Source organism: Macaca nemestrina, chromosome 12 (assembly GCF_043159975.1).
Source record: "Macaca nemestrina isolate mMacNem1 chromosome 12, mMacNem.hap1, whole genome shotgun sequence".
Taxonomy (NCBI): Eukaryota; Metazoa; Chordata; class Mammalia; order Primates; family Cercopithecidae; genus Macaca; species Macaca nemestrina.
The window spans coordinates 9,663,458-9,684,500 of NC_092136.1; the positions used below are offsets into that span (position 1 = coordinate 9,663,458).

The 21,043-nt window shown below is 55.6% G+C and overlaps 1 protein-coding gene across 10 annotated transcripts; it reads left to right on the top strand.

The window, feature by feature from the left end:
- The first annotated feature begins 502 nt into the window (after window positions 1–502).
- Window positions 503–19,709, top strand: LOC105469529 (RAS guanyl releasing protein 2). Of its 10 annotated transcripts, none has more exons than XM_011720678.2 (18): window positions 1,327–1,408; window positions 1,665–2,144; window positions 3,203–3,346; window positions 4,027–4,129; window positions 4,638–4,700; window positions 5,054–5,185; window positions 5,967–6,117; window positions 6,321–6,494; window positions 6,654–6,770; window positions 9,035–9,316; window positions 10,088–10,165; window positions 10,402–10,524; window positions 10,837–10,952; window positions 16,757–16,898; window positions 17,154–17,190; window positions 17,910–18,089; window positions 19,256–19,323; window positions 19,489–19,709. In XM_011720678.2, the coding sequence occupies exons 3-17, from the start codon at window positions 3,274–3,276 to the stop codon at window positions 19,315–19,317; spliced, it is 1,833 nt and encodes a 610-aa protein (XP_011718980.1). In that variant the 5' UTR covers window positions 1,327–1,408; window positions 1,665–2,144; window positions 3,203–3,273; the 3' UTR covers window positions 19,318–19,323; window positions 19,489–19,709. The 10 variants fall into 10 exon arrangements, with proteins under 10 accessions (XP_011718976.3, XP_011718978.3, XP_011718977.3 ...); XM_011720679.3 differs by having other exon boundaries at window positions 1,665–1,814; XM_011720674.3 differs by lacking the exons at window positions 1,327–1,408; window positions 1,665–2,144 and adding an exon at window positions 503–708.
- Window positions 19,710–21,043: the final 1,334 nt, after the last annotated feature.

The following is a 21,043-nucleotide window of genomic DNA, read 5'->3' on the forward strand; positions in this document are numbered from 1 at the left end:
CCTAGCTGGCCGGGGGCGGGGCGTCTGTCTGGGTGGGGCCCACCGGGGCTGGGAGCTGGGACTCGGGCTGAGGCCTCCCGGACCATGGAGGATCCACGCTGTCGAGGGCAGGACCCAGGAGGGGGAGGAAGCAGAGGATGCTCGGCGCCTTCTTGGCTCCGCCCTTAGCCCCGCCCTACTGCGGCGTTTAAGGGTCTCTTAGCAGGTGGCTTGCGCTCGATCCAAAGTCGGGGGAGTGGTAGGGCAGGGAACACTCGCAGACTGCCTAGGCTAGGCCATGTCACCCCCTCATTATGGGGAAACTAAGGAATAGAAAGGGCCTGTTTCTAGGTCTTACATTATCAAGACTGAGGTGCGGGGGCGGTCCTGGTTCCCCCGCCCCGAGGCTGGGAGGGGCACGCCTCGGAAGGGAGGTTTGGAGTCGGTGGTTTCACAGTGAGTGTGTGAAGCCAAATGGCCGGAAACCGTTACCCGCTCTCCTAGGCCCGGCTAGTGGGGACCCCAACCGCCTGCGGCTGCCTCTCCCAAGTTCCTCCCTGCTGGCCAGGCATCCAGGCCCCCAGTCTCCAAGCTGCGGAGAACCCACCGACACATGCGGCTGCCCCTTTCCATTCGGCCCTGTGGGAAGCCAGGCTTCCGGGGCTCCGTTCCTCCTGTGTGAACTGGGCCCCCCGCCCCCATGCCTAGACATCAAGGCCACGTCTCCAGGTAGCCACAATTTCATTCCTCGCTCCCCACAGGCCCTTCTCCCCAAAATATTCCCATCTTGTCCTAGCCCCTCCCCCAGACTATCTCAAGGACCCGCTGTCCCCACGCCCCCGACCTCCACTAGGCCTGTGCCTCCCGCTGCCTGCAGGAAGACGCCCGGTCCCGGGCCGGGTTAGCCCCGTGGGAACGGTTTGTCTCGAAAACAGGAACCCGGGCTGGGGGCTGGGCGGGGCGCCCCTTCCCCACCGCAGTCCGCTTCCTGCCCCTCCCGGCTTCCTCCGCCCGACACCCAGGCAGGGCGGGGGGCACTGGGGCGTCCGGGGTTGGAGGAGGGGCTCTTCGTTTCGGTCCCCCCTCCGCGTCCCGGGCGGCGGGGCCTGCGCTCGCCCACCCTCGGGGCAGCCAATGGCGCAGCCCCCCACCCGCGGCCCTGGCCTCCCGGGCGGCGCGGCAGGGGAGGGGTTAAGCTGCCGCAGGGACCGCCGCGTGCGGGGCGAGAGGGAGCCCCCGGTGGGGGTGGCGCAGCCGGCGGTGCGGAGCCCGGCGCAGGGGCGGAGGGGGGAGGGGGCGGGGCGGCGGGGAGCGGGGCCGCGGCGCGGAGAGCGGGCGGGAGCCGCAGCCGCAGCGAGGCCGGCGGGCGGAAGCGCACGGAGGTGGGGCCGGCCGGGCCGGTGCGGGCTCCTTGCGGCAGGTCCCAAGAGTGAGTGAGCGAGCGAGCGCGCGCCGGGCGCTAGGCAGAAGAGGGCACAGCCCCCAGGGACCCCCCCAGGGTGGCGCGGGCGGGCTGGGGTCGGCGGGCGGGTGGGGAGTCTGCGACCCGGGTCAGGGAGAGGGGCCAGCGGCCACGAGAGCTAAGGCGCCCTGGATCCCCAGAGGGCGGAGGACCTCCGCTGCGCATCTGGCTTTTCCTAGCCACGGTCCATCGGGGCCCTCCCCCGCGAACCCCCATTTGACAGATGCGAAAATTGAGGCTCCGAGAGGCCAAGTGATTCTCAAGGTCACACGAGGAGGCGGCAGAGCCAGGCGGGGACGGCTCTGGGTGGCTTCTAGGAAAAGTCCGCCTGAGAACTCTGTACAGGAGCTCTTCCGTCCTCCAGCCTGGGGGAGTGAGTATGTGTAGGGCCAGGGTACCTTTCCGTGGGGCAAGGCTCTGCCAAAATCTGGGAGTGAAGGGAATCAGGGCGCTGGGACCGCAGGGCGGGCCCTGCATCGCAGATGGGAGGGGGGCGATGGAATGGGCGTGCGCACCCATGGGGGTGTGTGCATGTGTGTGGGAGTGTACATGCGTGGAGAAGCACTGCCTTGCGTGTGTGCACACGTGTGAGGATGTCAGCGCCTGTGTGGCCGCGGGACTCGAGGCTGGCCTGGCTCAAGTGAACAGCAGGTCCAGGAGGCGACCTCGTCCACGGGTTTGCATTCTGGGGTAGACGAACCGGGTATGTGTGCCTGAGGGTTCCTTCGTGCAGGTGTGCACGGGGTGTGGGTACCATTGTGTGTGAGAGACGGAGGATGGGAGGCTGGTGCCTGTGGCCCGGTGCGTGTTAAGTGCGGGCGCCTGCACCTCCATGTAGGTCCCCGGCCTCCGACGAATAACTTGGGTGTGGAGTGTTTGCCCCTGCCAGGGTGCGTATGACCAGTGACCGGAGTTGCTAATGGTGTCATGCACCCACCGGCCACCCCCGGCTCGAGCGCCCTCCTCTGGACGCCCTGCTCCGTGCGCGCTCACAGTTCGCCTGTGCGGGGCCAGGGCCGGGGTCAGGAGCCAGGGATAGGGAGGAAGAGGGCCTGTGGACGAGCTGAGCCGTGACCCCTGGGATCTTTGCGGAGGTGGCCTGGGAGCGCTCCGTTCCCATGCTCAGGCTTCCCGTTGACGCCTCCGGGCCGCAGCGGTCTCCCCCCGCCCCAGGAATGTTCCTCTCCCATCTAGTCCGCCTCCCCTAGGGCAGGCCCCTGGGGGCTGCCGCAGCCCCGCCTCGCCTTCCCGGGCTCTCGGGAAGAGGGGAGGCGGGCAGGACGCCTGGGTTCTCTCCTCCCTCCTCCCATACCAGGGAGAAATTCCTCCGAGGTCCCCTCAGGCTCCGGGTTCCCAAAATAACCCTGCGGGGGAAGGGAGGCTGTGGAGGGAGGGAAGCGGGAGGGGCGCAGAGCCGAGCTGCGGGGTGCTGCAGGTGCCTCTGGGGAGAGGACGCGAGGAGAAGGGGGCCTGCGGGGGCCTGGGCGCCAGCCAGTCCTGGGATCCTGGCTCCCCCGTCCTCATGAAGCCCCTCGGCCCTCCCGCGACTCCGAGGGTGGGCCGGAAGCCTGTCCGCGGGTCCATTTCCCAACTGGCGGGTTGCACCATCCCGGGCCAGACCGTTTAACCCCGGGAGTGGCCGCGGCGGACAACTCCGCCCCTGCCCAGCAGGGGGCGTGCCCGCCCCGCCCCGTTTCTGCCCGCGGGGCCGCTCCCCCGTCCGCGCCTCCGCAGACTCCCGATCTGCCTCTCCCGGGACAGGGGTTCGGTCCGAGACCGGTGGGAGGCTCCCGGAGCGCAGTCTGAGCCCAGCCCACCCCGCGCCGGCGGCCATGGCGGGCACTCTGGACCTGGACAAGGGCTGCACTGTGGAGGAGCTGCTCCGCGGGTGCATCGAAGCCTTCGGTGAGTGGCTCGGGAGGGCACACGGAGCCTGAGCCCAGCCCCGAGTCTGAGCCCGGGTCCCTGCCTCCCAGGCACCATCCAGGGCACAGCCCTGGACCGGACCCACCCAGCTCCGCAGCGTGCAGTCTCTTTAACTAAAGCCTCCTCTGCATCGCAGGGCAAAGAGATGCACGCCCTTCAGACAGATGAGGTTTCCCTTCTCTAGCCTTCGCCAGCGGCGGCGAAGGGAGAGCCGGGTCCCTGACTCTGACACTTGAGGGGCATTATCTGTCTCCTGGGGAATCCGGAGGAACTCTCTATCTCCGGCCTGGGAGCTGTTTCCGGCTAATGGGGGGCGGCTTATCTGGTGAAGGGGTGCCCCTTCCCCCAAGCGCTCAGGAAATGACCTCTGGATTCTTGACCCCTGGGAACCCAGGCTCCTTCCGCCCCAGCTGGGTCCCCTCCGGACGATGGGCGGCTCGGGCGCTCCTCTCCTCCAGTCCTCAGGGCCTGCCTATCCCTCGCCCACCCCACCTTTCCTCTCTAATTAGCCTCCTGCTCTCGGAGTCCTGGGCAAGCAGGAGGTGGGCGGGGTCGAGCATGCACCCGAAGGGCCGATACCCAGCGGGCTGCGGGGTGGGGGTGAGGCATGGTCGCTGCGGACCCAGCTCAGCCGCCTGTCTTTGACCCTTCGGAGTCAGATGACTCCGGGAAGGTACGGGACCCGCAGCTGGTGCGCATGTTCCTCATGATGCACCCCTGGTACATCCCCTCCTCTCAGCTGGCGGCCAAGCTGCTCCACATATATCCTTCGCCCGCCTTGCCAAGACCCCCGCCGTCGGAGCCCATGCGCAGCCCCTCTGCCCAGCCCAGGCGCAGAATGAGCCTGGCTCCTAAGTATAGGCGGCTCTTTATCCCAGCGCTCAGGCGTCGCCCCAGCCTCCAACCAGGGCTTAGGCTCTGCCCCCTCCTTGCTCCTGGTGACTCGGCCCTGTCCCCAGCCTCTGTCCCCAGCCGAGGCCTTGCCCTCCTCCTCCCTAGAGTCTAGGGCCTGCCCCTGTTCCAGGCTTGGGTCCGCCCCGTGCATCTATCTCTCCCAGAGGCCAGGCTCTGCTCTCAGCCTCCCTCAGCACCTAGTCCTCCACCCCCACCTCCAACCCTTCCCAGAGCGCAGGTCTCACCCCCAGCATTCCCGCAGAGCGCAGGCCCCATCCCTAGAACGTGTCTCCTAGAACCAGGCCCCGGCCCCAGCCTCCCTCCCCTCGGGCCTCCCTTTTTAGAGTTAAGCGGCCTCCTTAACTCTCTCCTTCACCTACCAACAATCCCGGAAAGACAACTCCAATTCCCTGCAGGTGAAAACGTGCCACCTGGTCAGGTGAGTCTTTCGCCTGGGGCTCTGACCCCTCCCTTTCTCCCTTCTCTCTGGCTTCAGGCTGGCCTGGAGGAGGGGGCAGGGCGCTGCTTCTGGGAGTGGGTTTGAACCCTGGTTTGTCTGGGTGGGCTGTGCTGCCACAGGCTCACCCCTTCCTGGGTCTGGGCCTTAATTTTCTTTTCTGTGCAGTGCGGGTGGTTGTCTAAAGGCTCTAATGTACACTTGGAGAAGGAAAGAGCTGGAACCATAGTTTAAGGCTCTTTTTCCTTGGGTGACTACAATCTCAAATAGCTCCTTGCAGCCTGCTGGGTGATGGTGGGGGAAGGGCTGTCTTGGGTGACTCCCCTCTCCTCCAGGTACTGGATCTCTGCCTTCCCGGCGGAGTTTGACTTGAACCCGGAGCTGGCTGAGCAGATCAAGGAGCTGAAGGCTCTGCTAGACCAAGAAGGGAACCGGAGGCACAGCAGCCTCATCGACATAGACAGCGTGTGCGTGGGGGGAGTACAGAGGGCTGGGGGGGCACTCAGTATCCTATACCATCTGTGCTTAATAAATGTCTGTTGAACTGAATGAGTGAGGGTCATGTCACTCTCTCGCTTAAAAACCTTCCATGGCTCCCTATTGCCTTCAATATGCCTTCTTTGGGCAGCTTGGCGTTCCTGCCTCATCTTCCACTGCCACCGCCCATCCCACACACCTCCTCCTGTAGCTGCGTTGGGTCGCCTCCCCGTCAGCTGAGCTCCTGAGTCCTTTCCCACCATGGTGTTCTGCTCATATCATCCCCTTGCTGCCTCCTCCGTGTTACCAAGACTCAGCTCAGGCACGAAGTCTCCACGGGCTCTGAGGGTTCAGGGCTCTTCCAGGGTAGAATTTGTCGTTCCCTCCTCTGTTCTCCATGGCACTTTGTACAGACTCCTGTACAAAGACCTCTGTACATGTGTCACGCTGTTTTGTGATCATGTGTTTCTGTGTCTGTCTCCCTCAGTAGACTGTGAGCTCCTCGAGGGCAGGAACCGTGTCTTACTCATCTCTGTATTCCCAGCGCCTAGCACAGTGCCTGGCACAGAGTACGTTGTTCATAAACGTGTGTTGAATGCATGATGGGGTTGGGGGAGATATGGAGGAGTTGCTGGGACTGGGAACATTCGTGCCTAGGACAGTGCCTCGCATTGTGTAGGTCCTCACAGTGTGAATGGTGTGTCTGTGTGAGTGGGGGGCCACGAGGCATGTGAGTGTCCAGCAAAGGGCTCACTACTCCTGTCCCCCCAGCCCTACCTACAAGTGGAAGCGGCAGGTGACTCAGCGGAACCCTGTGGGACAGAAAAAGCGCAAGATGTCCTTGTTGTTTGACCACCTGGAGCCCATGGAGCTGGCGGAGCATCTCACCTACTTGGAGTATCGCTCCTTCTGCAAGATCCTGGTGCGGCCCGAGGGTGGGGGCAGTGGTCCAATGTGGGCTGGAAGGGGGTTCTAGGAGGGGCAGGGTCCCTGGGGTAGGCTGGGTCACAGGGTGCATCAGGGGTTTCAGTGCAACCACTGAAGGTCAGCTGGAGAGTGAGGAGGAGTGGCCATCCGTGAGGGGAGAGGCTGGCAAGGTGCTGAGGCCACTCCTCCTGCCCCCAGTTTCAGGACTATCACAGTTTTGTGACTCACGGCTGCACTGTGGACAACCCCGTCCTGGAGCGGTTCATCTCCCTCTTCAACAGCGTCTCGCAGTGGGTGCAGCTCATGATCCTCAGCAAACCTACAGCCCCGCAGCGGGCCCTGGTCATCACACACTTTGTCCACGTGGCAGAGGTGCCTGTCCCTCCCTCCCTGTGTCTCCCAACCTCCCCACATGCCGGTCAGGCCAACCCTTCCCTTCCCCTAACCCACTGCCTTCTTTCCAGAAAGGCTGGGCCAAATTCTGGGCCCACTCAGTGACTCCCTGCCTCTGCCTCCCCATTTGCCTTCCAGAAGCTGCTGCAGCTGCAGAACTTCAACACGCTGATGGCAGTGGTCGGGGGCCTGAGCCACAGCTCCATCTCCCGCCTCAAGGAGACCCACAGCCACGTTAGCCCTGAGACCATCAAGGTGCCTGGGACTAGGGAGGGGCAGGTGCTTCCCAGATCTGTCTTCACTGGGTCCTCCCAGCAGCACTGGGGGCTGGGCACAACTGTCCTCATTTGACAGATACAGATATGGAGGCTCAGAGGGGTTAAGTGCTTTTCCCAGTTTGCACAATGGCAACAGCAGACTGGGGGCTCACAGGTCGTCATGGACCCCAAAACTAGTACTTTTTTTTTTAAGACAGAGTCTCTCTCTGTTGTCCAGACTGGAGTTCAGTGGTGCAATCACAAGCTCACTGCAGCCTTGAACTCCTGAGCTTAATTGATCCTCCCACCTCAGCCTCCTGAGTAGCTGGGACTATAGTGTACGCCGCTATGCCTGGCTAATTTTTGTATTATTATTAATTTTTTTTTTTTTTTTTTTGGTAGAGATGGGGTTTTGCCATGTTGCCCAGGCTGGTCTTGAACTCCTGGGCTCAAGTGATCCACCTACCTTGGCCTCCCAAAGTGCTGAGATTATGGTGTGAGCCATTATGCCTTGCCACTTGTACTTTCTTCTTTTCCTTGTCCTTCATTTATTATTATTTTTGAAGTATTGAGTAATACACATATAAAAAAGTATATAAAAACTTATGAGACTGGGTGTGGTAGCTCACGCCTCTAATCCCAGCACTTTGGGAAGCTGAGGTGGGCAGATCATGTGAGGTCAGGAGTTTGAGACCAGCCTGGCCAACATGGTGAAATCCCATCTCTACTAAAATACAAAAATTAGCCAGGCATGGTGGTGGGTGCCTGTAATCCCAGCTACTTGGGATGCTGAGGCAGGAGGAGAATTGCTTGAACTTGGGAGGCGGAGGTTGCAGTGAGCCAAGATCGTGCCACTGCACTCCAGCCTGGGCTACAGAGTGAGACTCCGTCTAAAAAAAAAACAAAACAGTATATACAAACATATGAATCGTTTAAAGAAAAATTGTACAGAAAACGCTGTGTAACTACTGCCCAGGTTGGGAAATAGAACCTTGCCAGGCTCCCAAGTGCCCAACACTTTACAGCATAACTCCCTTCCCACGACTTTTGCAATGATGATCTTGCTTTTCTTTATAGCTTCACCACGTAGGTATGCGGTCCAAAACAATGTGGGGCTTTTTGTTGTCTGTTTTGAACTTTCTATGAATGGAATGTTGTTTGTGTTATTTTATGTCTTGCTTCTTTCATTCCACATGGTTCTGAGAGTCTTTTCATTCTGTTATGTGGAACAATTGTTTTTTCATTTTCATTGCCATATAATATTTTATTGTATGTCTACCCCAATTCATTTATTCATTTTTTTGAGATGGAGTCTCTCTCTGTCATCCAGGCTGGAGTGCAGTGGCGAGACCTCAGATCACTGCAACCTCCGCCTCCTGGGTTCAAGTGATTCTCGTGCCTCAGCCTCCTGAGTAGCTGAGATTATCTGGCCAACTTTTTGTAGAGACAGGGTTTCACCGTGTTGCTGAGGCTGGTCTTGAACTCCTGAGCTCAGGCAATCCACCTGCTTTAGCCTCCCAAAGTGCTGGGATTACAGACGTGAGCCACCGCGCCCAGCCTATCCCAGTTTATGTATTGATTCTATGTTGAATGTTGGGGTTTTTCCTTTCCTTTTTTTTTTTTTTTCTTGAGACGGAGTCTTGCTGTATCTCCAGGCTGGAGTACAGTGGCGCTAATTTGGCTCACTGCAACCTCCTCCTGGGTTCAAGCGATTCTCCTGCCTCAGCCTCCCAAGTAGCTGGAACTACAGTTATGCACCACCACACCTGGCTAATTTTTGTATTTTTTTAGTAGAGACGAGGTTTCACCATGTTGGCCAGGATGGTCTCCATCTCTTGACCTCATGAGCCGCCTGCCTTGGCCTCCCAAAGTGCTGGGATTACAGGCGTGAGCCACTGCGCCCGGCTGGTTTTTCCAGTTTTTGCTGTTTGGACGGGGCGGCTGAGTACATTCTTCCAGGTCATTGTCCTTTGCTGCCTTGCCTCCCTGAGCCTCTGATTCTCCTGTTAAATGTTGATGATACTCTGTGTCCAGGCCTGGTTTAAAGTTGTGGTGCTTTTGGCAGTGAGTATTACCTCAAATTAATGGCAATGAATTCAATCCCCAGGGGCTGAGAGAGCCAGTCCTGGGGGACAGTAAGGGAGAATTTTACTCTTTCACCTGTCCCTGACCCTGACTCCTCCTCACTCACTCCTACATTTCCAGGGCTGAGATAGGGAGGATAGTTGTGGGGGTATGACCCCTCTGCCCTTTGTCCCCCAGCTCTGGGAGGGTCTCACAGAACTAGTGACGGCGACAGGCAACTATGGCAACTACCGGCGCCGGCTGGCAGCCTGTGTGGGCTTCCGCTTCCCTATCCTGGGTGTGCACCTCAAGGACCTGGTGGCCTTGCAGCTGGCACTGCCTGACTGGCTGGACCCAGCCCGGACCCGGCTCAACGGGGCCAAGATGAAGCAGCTCTTTAGCATCCTGGAGGAGCTGGCCATGGTGACCAGCCTGCGGCCACCAGTACAGGCCAACCCCGACCTGCTGAGCCTGCTCACGGTGAGGAGCAGGGGGCAGGGAGGTGGGGAGCTGGGCACCAGGGCTTGACAGTTTCCCCGGGTCCCGGCGGTGGGCGTGGCCTGGGGCTCTGGGTTCTGACCAGGGAACTGAGAGCTAGCATGGGCTCTGGGGTTTGGAGTGGATGCTGAGGAGGGGTCCAGGCTCTGGTTGGGGCTGTGGACTGAGGTCTGATCTCCAGGCTGGCATGTGGACTGTGGGCAGTTTGAACTGGGCCTGGGTCCCGGTTTGAGTTCTGGCAGTGGGTTGTGTTCTAGGGCTGGGCCAAGCTCTGCGTTCTGCGGGCAGGGGTGGTTTCTAAGCATGGCCCTGGGCTGGGAGTGAAGTTCTGGGCTTGGCTTTGCACTTGGTCTTGGGGTCTAGGGTGGGAGTTGGGTTCTGGTTTAGATCCAGACTAGGTTCTAGACATTGGGCTGGGGCTTAGGTGTTAGGGTTTGGAGTGGATTCTTAGCTGCTTTTGTACTCTGGACAGGATCAGGGTTGAAAGCAGAGCTTGCGGCTGGGTTCTGACCTAGCTTCTTCCCTGACATCTTGGCAATATGTCATGTTCAAGGTTTGGGGCCATGCTGTGGTTTGATCTGTGCACTGGGACGGCGTGGGGTGGCTGTGCTGTGTTCTAAGCCAGGCTTTGTCCTGAGTCTAGCTTCTGACCCGAGCTCTGGGCTGAGCTGTGGCCTCTAGGTGGACCTTTGACCTTGGGCTCTGTGGCCATGGGCAGGGGCCAGTGGGTGTGATCAGACCTGTATGTCCCAGGTGTCTCTGGATCAGTATCAGACGGAGGATGAGCTGTACCAACTGTCCCTGCAGCGGGAGCCGCGCTCCAAGTCCTCGGTGAGGGGGTACTCTCTCCTCTCCACTCTGCCCCTCCCTCCTGAGAATCCCAGGATGTGAGGACGGGAAGAGCTCTTAGCAGCCACCTCACCATCCTTCTTGTAGGACAGAGGCATCCTGGGGGCAGGGCACAGTGTTGATCAGACTTCCCTCTCCCAGGGATTCCCCTCTCTGTTCCCCTGGGCTCTGGGCTCCCCCTGCCTCTGGCCCTAGCTTAGGCCTGACCATTTCCATAGCCAACCAGCCCCACGAGTTGCACCCCACCACCTCGGCCCCCGGTGCTGGAGGAGTGGACCTCGGCTGCCAAACCTAAGCTGGATCAGGCCCTCGTGGTGGAGCACATCGAGAAGATGGTGGAGGTGAGCTCCTGCGGAGCCTGAGCAGTGTGTGGGGAGAGGCCAGTTTGCTGGAGCACTGCCCTGGAAGCCAGCATGAGTGTCCTGTTCAAGACCCAGCACGAAGCCCCCAGGAGTCACAGGGCCTGGCAGGCCATCTGCACAGGGCTGAGGTGCCCATGGGTAGGGTGGGGGCGGGGCTATGGAACAGGGGCAGTGTCAGAGACCTCTGAGACACACCTCATCAAATGGACTGGGAATGTGGGAAGGGACAGTACCTGATGTCCCCTTTACTCTCCCCTCTCCCGGCTCTGTGTGTCCCTCTGTATGCCCCAGTCTGTGTTCCGGAACTTTGACGTCGATGGGGATGGCCACATCTCACAGGAAGAATTCCAGATCATCCGTGGGAACTTCCCTTACCTCAGCGCCTTTGGGGACCTCGACCAGAACCAGTGAGGAGGGCTGGGGGCCTGGGGGAGAGGGAAGGCAACCTAGCCCACTTCTGCCTGGGCTTCAGTTTCTTGTGTGCAAGATAAGGTTACTAAACCAGACCGTCTTGGCCTGGGAAGCTGCCAGTGTGGGAAGGGGCACTTGCTTTTGTGGGGAGGAGAGGCTGCCAGCTGTGGAGGTGCAGTGGTATCTCACAAGTTCAGACAGATGGGGGGCTCCACCTGAGTCTTATAAAGACTGTGGCCTGGGGACAGTGGCTACAGAAGTGCTGTTTTATTTGTGGAACTCACAGCTGTCAAGAAGTGTGGGCAAGTTGAACTCCTGGATAGCCTGTTTTAATGACTAGATAAGAAAAGTTTATAATTAGTGGTACCCATTTGCTTATCAACAGTTCATATGCTGACAATTTGGAAAAACAGCTGGTTCTCTGAAGTAGGTGAAACATGCCCCCTGCAGCCAGATTCATGCCCTATTTTTGCTGAGCAGACAAAACTCCATTCAAAATTTACAGTCCATCTCAGGTCGATTTATTTTTTAATGTTACCTGTATTTCAAAAATCTGTTGTTTTTTATTTCCACATTACAAAAATCCATGGTAAAATAAAATCTAGGTAGTAAAATAATTTTATAGTGAACAAAGTGTTTAAAGTAAGAAATGAGAGGCCAGGCGCAGTGGCTCATGCCTGTAATCCTACCACTTTGGGAGACTAAGGTGGCAGGATCAATTCAGGCCAGGAGTTCGAGCCCAGCCTGGGCAACATATTAAGACCCTGTCTCTACAAAAATTAATTTTTTTTTTTTGTTTTTTGGAGACAGAGTCTCACTCTGTTGCCCAGGCTGGAGTGCAGTGGCACAATCTTGGCTCACTGCAACCTCCACCTCCTGGGTTCAAGTGATTCTCCTGCCTCAGCTTCCCAAGTAGCTGGGATTACAGGCATGTACCACGCACCTGGCTAATTTTTGTACTTTTAGCAGAGATGGGGTTTTACCATGTTGGCCAACCTGCTCTCAAACTCGTGACCTCAAGTGATCCACCTGCCTCGGCCTCCCAAAGTGCTAGGACTACATGCATGAGCTACTGCTCCCAGCCTAAAAAGATTTTTTTCGGGCATGGGTGGCGCGTGCCTGTAGTCCCAGCTACTCAGGAGGCTGAGGCAGGGGGATCCCTTGAGCCCAGGAGGTTGAGACTGCAGTGAGCTATGATCACACCACTGTACTTCAGCCTGGGTGACTGAGCGAGACCACGCCCATCAAAAAAAAAAAAAAAAAAAAAGGGAAGAAATGAAAGTTCCCTCTTTCCTTTTCCGCTGGTAGAAGTTGCCATGATTAAACACTGTTGACAATATTAAGCTTGGCAGTATGTGGGTTCTTCCAGTCTTCTTTTCCCAGGCATGTGCACATTGATAGAGATTTTGTTTGTTTGGTGTCTGCTTCATGGACAAACAGGATTAGAGTATAAATCCAATTCTGCTTGTGGCTTTCACCGTAGCTGCTTTATTTCTTCTCCCAGAGTTTAGGCAGAGGTAGTTAAGCTCCATGTTTTCTCCCTGGGTTGGTGGGCGGATTTTTATCTAGACCACCTTTTCAGTGAGGATGACCCTTTGAGATTATGGAGGCCTCGGCTTCATGCAGCGCTCTCAACTTTAACCCTCCACCTCCTGCAGGCCCCAGTCTGTGTATGTGTGTGTGTGTGTGTGTGTGTACGTGTGTGTTGGTGAGGGGGAAGCCTTGGTTGGGTATCAAAACCTAGCACCTGGTTCAGCAGGAGGGAGACCGGGCCCAACTCACCGCGTCATTGTAAAGCTCCCTCTTGGTTTCTGGAACTTGGGGGTTTCCATTTCTTTCTTACAAAATTATCTATGCATTTACAGCAATTGTTGATATATCTTTACGCAGCATCTAGGTACTTGTAGTAGTGGGGTTCTCTTTTTTCTTTCTTTTTTTTTTAATCACCCTCTTTTTTTTTGAGACAGAGTCTTGCTCTGTCGCTCAGGCTGGAGTGCAATGGCGTGATCTTGGCTCACTGCAACCTCTGCCTCCTCCCAGGTTCAAGTAATTCTCATGCCTCAGCCTCCCGAGTATCTGAGATTACAGGCACCGTGCCACCAGACCTGGCTAATTTTCTTTCTTTCTTTCTTTCTTTTTTTCTGAGATGGAGTTTCACTCTTTGTTGCCCAGGCTGGGGTACAGTGGCACAATCTTGGCTCACTGCAACCTCCGCCTTCCGGGTTCAAGCGATTCTCCTGTCAGCCTCCCGAGTAGCTGGGATTACAGGTGCCTGCCATCATGCCTGGCTAATTTTGTATTTTTAGTAGAGATGGGGTTTCACCATGTTGGGCAGGCTGGTCTTGAACTCCTGACCTCAGGTGATCCACCCGCCTTGGCCTCCCAAAGTGCTGGGATTACAGGTGTGAGCCACCGCGCCTCGCCTAATTTTTGTATTTTTAGTAGATACAGGGTTTTACCATGTTGGCCAGGCTGGTCTCGAACTCCTGATCTCACCTCAGGTGATCTACCCACCTCAGGTGATCTGCCCACCTCGGCCTCCCAAAGTGCTGGGATTACAGGCATGAGCCACTGCGTACCCAAAATCACCATCTTGACAGAACTGCATGCCTTGCTTTTTGCTTTTTTTTCGTCTTCATGCTTGTTTTCCACTTAACCCTTGATCACAGACATCTTTCCATGTGGATTCATGTAGAACTACCTCATTCATTAGAACAGCTGCACAGTATTCCACTGTCCGGTTAGTCTATCATTTCCCTAACCATCCTCCTGCTGATGGACAGTTAGACTGTTCCAGTTTTTCACGACGATTGTACGCCAGGCTGCCGTGAATGTCCTTTTACTGATCCACTCAGGCCAGTATTTCTGTAGGAGAAATTCCTAGAAGTGGGATAATTGGATCAAAAGATATGCACATTCTAAATTAGGAGAGAGACTGCCAAACTGACCTCAGACAAGGTTGTACCAGTTTGCACCCCCATCGGCAGTGTACGAGTGCCTGCTTCCCAACTTCCTCGCCAACAGTGGATGCTATAAAAAGCTTCACAATTTTGCCAGTCTCATTGGCAAGTGGTATCTTGGTTAAATTTGCATTTCTTTAATACTAATGGGGGTAGGGTATCTTTTCATATGTCTATTGGCCATTTATTTCTTCTGTCAATTGCCTGTTCAGATTCCTTGTCCATTATTCTACTGGGTTTGTTGGTCTTTTTCTCATTGATTTTTAGAATCTCTGTTAATGGATATTAACCCTTTGCTGTTGAATGTGTTTGCAAATATTTTCTCCCTGTCTGTCATTTATATTGTCTTTTTCCACATAAAATTTAAAAACTTTTGTGTGCTCAATATGTCAGTCTTTTCCTTTCTGGCTTCTCGGATTTGTGTTCTGTGTAGAAAGGCCCTCAGCCCCTCAAGATTATAAAATTATTATCTTGTATCTTTTTTTTTTTTTTTTTGAGACAGGGTCTCTTGCCGTGTCATCCAGGGTGGAATGCAGTGGCATGATCTTGGTTTGCTGCAACCTCCACCTCCCAGGTTCAAGTGATTCTCATGCCTCAGCCTCCAGAGTAGCTGGGACTACAGTCGCCCGCCACCACGCCTGGCTAATTTTTGTGTTTTTAGTAGAGACGGGGTTTTACCATGTTGGCCAGGCTGGTCTCCAACTCCTGACCTCAAGTGATCCGACTGCCTTGGCCTCCCAAAATGCTGGGATTACAGGCGTGAGCCACCGTGCCTGCTCTATCTTATATCTTTTCAGATAATTTTATAGTTTTTTTTTTGCAGGAGTGTTTAAAAAAGTCCAGTGAGAACAGTGAGAATGTAGTTTTCATGCACAGTATGAAGAATGTTGGCTTGTATTTTTATTTTTTTTTTTGAGACAGAGTCTTGCTGTGTCGCCCAGGCTGGAGTGCAGTGGTGTGATCTCAGCTCACTGCAACCTCCGCCTCCTGGGTAGGCTTATATTTTTTTCTTTTCTTTCTTTCTTTTTTTTTTGATACAGGGTCTCTTGCCATGTCACCCAGGCTGGAGTGCAGTGGCATGACCTTGGCTTGCTGCAACCTCCACCTCTAGGTTCAAGCGATTCTTGTGCCTCAGCCTCCCGAGTAGCTGGGATTATAGGTGCCCGCCACTATGCCTGGCTAATTTTTTGTATTTTTAGTAGAGACAGGGTTTTGTCATGTTGGCCAGGCTGGTCTCGAACTCCTGACCTCGTGATCCACCCACCCCGGCCTCCCAAAGTGCTGGGATTACAGGCGTAAGCCACTGCGTTTGGCCCTGTATTTTTTTCATTTTTTTTTTGAGACAGAGTCTTGCTCTGTTGCCCAGGCTGGAGTGCAGTGGTGGGATCTCAGCTCACTGCAAGCTCCACTCCCGGGTTTACGCCATTCTCCCGCCTCAGCCTCCTGAGTAGCTGGGACTACAGGCGCCCGCCACCACACCTGGGTAGTTTTTTGTATTTTTTTAGTAGAGACGGGGTTTCACCGTGTTAGCCAGGATGGTCTGGGTCTCCTGACCTCGTGATCCGTCTGTCTTGGCCTCCCGAAGTGCTGGGATTAAAGGCTTGAGCCACCGCCCGGCCCCTATATTTTTTTTCTTTTTTTTCTTTTTTTTGAGACGGAGTCTCGCTCTGTCGCCCAGGCTGGAGTGCAGTGGCGCAGTCTCGGCTCACTGCAAGCTCTGCCTCCCGGGTTAGCGCCATTCTCCTGCCTCAGCCTCCCGTGTTGCTGGGACTACAGGTGCCCGCCACCGCACCCGGCTAGTTTTTTTTTTTTTTTTTTTGCATTTTTAGTAGAGATGGGGTTTCACCGTGTTAGCCAGGATGGTCTCGATCTCCTGACCTCGTGATCCGCCCGTCTCGGCCTCCCAAAGTGCTGGGATTACAGGTGTGAGCCACCGCGCCCGGCCCCCCTATATTTTTTTTCTAAATGGCCAGTTATCCTAATGCTCCCTTGATTTGAAGGACCACCTGGATCACACATTATGAGACCCCTCATACAGCAGGTGGGAGTCTCAAGTGAGGGCCAGTCCCGATGGGAAAAGCACTTGGTGGCTGAGGACCCTTCTATCTGTGCAGACACTGTTGTAAAACTTCACGTGCACTATCTAATTTAATCCTCACCAAAATCCTATGAAATGTAGGAATGATCATTACACCCATTTATAGATAAGGAAACGGAGGGGCAGGGAGATTACTTGGCTACTCATTGGCAAATTGTCAAGAGGCAGAGAGGTAGAGCTGCGATTTGAACTGAGGTCTGTGTCTAGAACACATGCTCATTCTTTCCCTAAAATGTATTCACAGGTGAAAAAGGGCTTCCGCGGAAAGCCCTGGGTTATGTGGGAAACCCTGGATTTACAGATGTCTTTCCAGCAGGCTGATGCAGGAGAGAGAGGGGTGCGATTTCTCCCAGTCTTTTCTGGTCGCAGAACTCATTAGAGAGTTCTCCCTGCCCAGGGCTCCCGACTGGTGTTGCACACAGTACACTTCCGGAGCCCGAGGCTGATGGTTCCATGGAAAGTACAGTCCTTTTAGTTTGCAAACCAAGTGTGAAGTGGGCAGGGCAGGCCAACTGTTCTGAGAAGGAACCCAGGGAAAGGGACTGGCCCAAGACTACACACTGGTTAGCGGCACTTCCCACATCTGCCTGACCCCTAGTCCAGTGCTGCCTTTTCTTTACTCTGCACCAGGAGTCTAAAATCAGGAGTTCCATGAGGACACTGGGAACAGTGGGATGGGTTAGACCAGCGGTGGATGGTCCTGGGGAGGGCCCGAGCTGAGGTGCCCCCCAACTCCCCACAGGGATGGCTGCATCAGCAGGGAGGAGATGGTGTCCTATTTCCTGCGCTCCAGCTCTGTGCTGGGGGGCCGCATGGGCTTCGTACACAACTTCCAGGAGAGCAACTCCTTGCGCCCGGTCGCCTGCCGCCACTGCAAAGCCCTGGTGAGCGCCCCTTTCCCGGCTCACCGCCCAAGCCACGCCCCTCCAGCCCCGGCCCCGCCCTCCCTTCTGGCCCCGCCTCTGCCGGAGCCCTTTTCAAGCCTGGAAAACCTGGTTAATTCCATCTGTCTCTCCTACTGCGGTTCTGCCCCTGGCCCTGAGGCGGGCTCTAAAGCCCCAGTCCCACCCTCAAGAAGGAAGAAGTAGAGTCATCACCTCTAAATCCCACCTCCCACCACCGCCCCTCCTCTATTGCAGATCCTGGGCATCTACAAGCAGGGCCTCAAATGCCGAGGTGAGATGGAATGACTGGTAGGGCTGCTGGGCAGTGGTTTTTTTTTTTTTGGAGAGTTACTATTTTGGTGGGGCAATTGCCAAGGAGTGAAGTACCTTAAAAGCAGGCACGTGGCCATGCACGGTGGCTCACGCCTGTAATCCCAGCACTTTGAGAGGCCGAGGCGGGTGGATCACCTGAGGTCAGGAGTTAAAGACCAGCCTGACCAACACAGGGAAACCCCGCCTCTACTAAAAACACAAAAGGTAGCTGGGCGTGGTGGCACCCACCTGTAATCCCAGCTACTCGGGAGGCTGAGGCATGAGAATTGCTTGAACCTGGGTTTCAAGTGATTCCACCTGGGTTTGCAGTGAGCTGAGATCACGCCACTGCACTCCAGCCTGGGCAACAGAGCGGGCTCTGTCTCAAAACAAAACAAAACAAAAAACAAAAAAACCCCAAAACCCCACAAAATCAGAGGTGCAAGATGATTGATGTGAACGGAGTGGCCTTTAAGAGGCTATTTATTTTGATGAGGCAGCTGCCCAGGAACAGAGAACGTGGGAGAGGGCATAGACTGACAATTAGGAGGAGGAGAACACTTTGGAAGGAGACTCTCATTTTGGTGGGGCAGCTGCTCAGGAACAAAGGTTCCTGGGGAGGGGCGCAAGCCTGCGGGATGGGATGGAGGGTATTCTGACCAATGGCCCTGGCTGGGCTCTCCATTTGCCCTCCCCCAGCCTGTGGTGTGAACTGCCACAAGCAGTGCAAGGATCGCCTGTCAGTTGAGTGTCGGCGCAGGGCCCAGAGTGTAAGCCTGGAGGGGTCTGCACCCTCACCCTCACCCACACACAGCCACCATCACCGCGCCTTCAGCTTCTCCCTGCCCCGCCCTGGCAGGCGAGGCTCCAGGCCTCCAGGTAAGAGGGACTCATTCTGTACCGGCCTGTGGAGGGAGGGATGCAGGGCCATCGGGGCAAAGAAGGCAGGATGGAAGCCATTCCAAAGTGCATAATTCTCTTTTTGTGGTGGGATAATAAAGAAGGGACAGGTAAGGGTGCCAGAAAGTGGCCAGGGAGCCCTGGACCTTCTGAGGCTGAGGAGAGAGACCCTAATTTATAAAGAGGTATAATAGTGAAAGAGGCTTCAACATTCCAATTACAGTCTTATTTTGTTGGAGGGATTAACGAAGGATTGGAGAAGGTGTTATATGAGCCATTGGCTTGCCTTTTCCTTTTTGGCTGTTCTGGAGGCTCTTCTGGGGAAAGTCCCTTGCCCTGATAATGTCCTGGCAGCTCTCTTGGGGTCTTTGATGGTTTTAGGTCAGTTTGCTGAATGACAATTGGGCAAATGATTATTTTGCTGAGAACAGTCGGAACAACTATGTTAAACCGGGGTCTAAGGTAGTTGATCACAACTGTTTACGCTGGCGTAAGTCCTCAAAAAACAGAGGCAGGCAAAGGGCATACATCTTCAAAAATGGAAAAGATAAATCCATTTGCATTGAGCCTTCCAGAAGTGCTGGGGTCTAAAATGTGAAATACACACAAAATTGACATTTAAGCAAACAGCACTGACGAATCTGTGGCGGCAAAAAAACTGGCAAAACGAAAACATAGAAAAAGAGCCTCAAAAATTGGGCTGAGGCTGGGCGTGGTGGCTCACGCCTGTAATCCCAGCACTTTGGGAGGCTGAGGTGGGTGGATCACCTGAGGTCAGGAGTTGGAGACCAGCCTGGCCAACATGGCAAAACCTCATCTCTACAGTACAAAAATACAAAAATTAGCTGGGCGTGGTGGCGGGTGCTTGTAATCCCAGCTACTTGGGAGGCTGAGGCAGGAGAATCGCTTGAACCTGGGAGGCAGAGGTTGCAGTGAGCCGAGATTGTACCACTGCACTCCAGTCTGGGCAACAGAGAGAGACTCTGTCTCAAAAAAAAATTGAGCCGTTAGGTCATGCAGGGAATTGATTTTTGGTGGATGGGTTTGCTTCTGGGATGATGTGGACACCTCCTGTGGTGAGGGGAAGAAGGGTTGCCAAAGTCCCAGGGACCTGGAAGTGTGTTCTGCAGCAATCCCCCTCCCAGCAGAGATCCGTGAGGAGGAGGTACAGACCGTGGAGGATGGGGTTTTTGACATCCACTTGTAATAGATGGTGAGTCCTCCCACATCAGGCACCAGAGCTCCCCACTGAGGGCTGGGGCGGGGGTGGGGAGTATCAGGGAAATGGGTGCTTTATCCAAATGGCCCCAAGCCAGGTGGGCTTCTACCTTGTTGTTGAGGGGGGTGTCTTCTTCACAACCTGTTTTTCTCTTCCCAGCTGTGGTTGGATCAAGGACTCATTCCTGCCTTGGAGAAAAGACTTCAACCAGAGCAGGAAGCCTGGGGGTGTTGGGGCTGGAGACTGGGGCTGGGGGTGGGATATGAGGGTGGCATGCAGCTGAGGGCAGGGCCAGGGCTGGCGTCCCTAAGGTTGTACAGACTCTTGTGAATATTTGTATTTTCCAGATGGAATAAAAAGGCCCGTGTAATTAACCTTCACCATCAGTGCCTAGAATCCCGTGGGGTGGGGGGATGCTATACTCTACAGGAGGACAATCTTGGGAGCTAGAACTTTGTAGCAAGAGAAACTTGGGAGGTCTGGAATCTCATGTGTCTGGAATCTTGGGGGAGAGAATCTTAGAAGCAGAAAACCTTGGAATATAAGAATCTTGGGGAGGGTCTAGGATCTTGAGGAGACCAGATTCTTGGACATCTAAAACTTGAAACTAGTAGGGCTTGGCACCCGAGAATTGCGGGGCCAGTGGTCTTGCATACCCAAAGCCTTCAGCCCATGGCCAAAATTCCCTTGCTGGACAGGGGGCTTTTCAGCCCCTGCTTGTACGCTTCCAGTAACAGGGCCCTCACTGAAGGAATCGTGGGAGGGAGGGGGGCAGTGCAGAGTTGCTGGCTGTGGGGGAAGGGAGGGAGGGCCCTGGGCAGTCCGAGGGCTCTGCTGGGCTTGTGCCTCAGGGCAGGGGCTGCACTCCTCGGCCTTGCAGCCTCCTGGCCTGGTGCTGCTGCCAGCCGGAAGGACAGTGACTTCCAGAGGAAATGCATATCCATCCTGCTTTCAGCCTCCGGTGGCGGCCTCTCCCAACCCAGCTCTTCCCTCCTGAGCCTGCAGCACGGAGGTTTTGGGGGTCACTGCTACCTGAAGAAGGCTAAGGCCACTTCTTTTTTTTTTTTTTTTTTTTGAGACGAAGTCTCCCAGGCTGGAGTGCAGTGGGCGATCTCGGCTCACTGCAACCTCCGCTTCCTGGGTTCAAGCAATTCCCAGCCTCAGCCTCCTGAGTAGCTGGGACTACAGGCACCCGCCACCATGCCTGGCTAATTTCTGTACTTTTAGTAGAGATGGGGTTTCACTATCTTGGCCAGGCTGGTCTTGAACTCCTGACCTCATGATCCACCCACCTCAGCCTCCCAAAGTGCTGGGATTACAGGTGTGAGCCACTGCACCTGGCCGGCTAAGGCCACTTCTAAGGCTGGTCTGGGAGTTTACGAAAGGTTTTGAAGCTGGGCCGGGCTGCCCTTGGAGTCAGGAGACTCCAGACAGCAGTCCTGACAATGGGAGCTACCTCCTAAGTCCCCCAAACTGGGAGGTGTCCCAGCAGCTGTGGGATTGTCCTGGGGGTGGAGACCTGAGCACCTTCAACTCCAAAGCCCAGTATCTGCGGGCCTGGCCATGGCCTCAGTTCCCCCATGAATGCCCTGGCCCCCTACTCCAGGGTGTCTCCACATCACATCCATCCCTGCTTTGAGACCCCACTCCCCCTGGCATATTCTTTATTTTGTGTCACTCCCTTCTCTTTCCTGGTCATACCTCTCCTGCAGGC

Bases quoted from the DNA above. Each gene is read 5' to 3' on its own strand.
- LOC105469529 (XM_011720674.3), top strand. From the start codon at position 3,274: ATGGCGGGCACTCTGGACCTGGACAAGGGCTGCACTGTGGAGGAGCTG. The intron at 4,130-4,637 runs ATATCCTTCGCC...TCTCTCCTTCAC, and splicing joins GCGGCCAAGCTGCTCCACAT to CTACCAACAATCCCGGAAAG. The intron at 6,495-6,653 runs GTGCCTGTCCCT...TTTGCCTTCCAG, and splicing joins ACTTTGTCCACGTGGCAGAG to AAGCTGCTGCAGCTGCAGAA.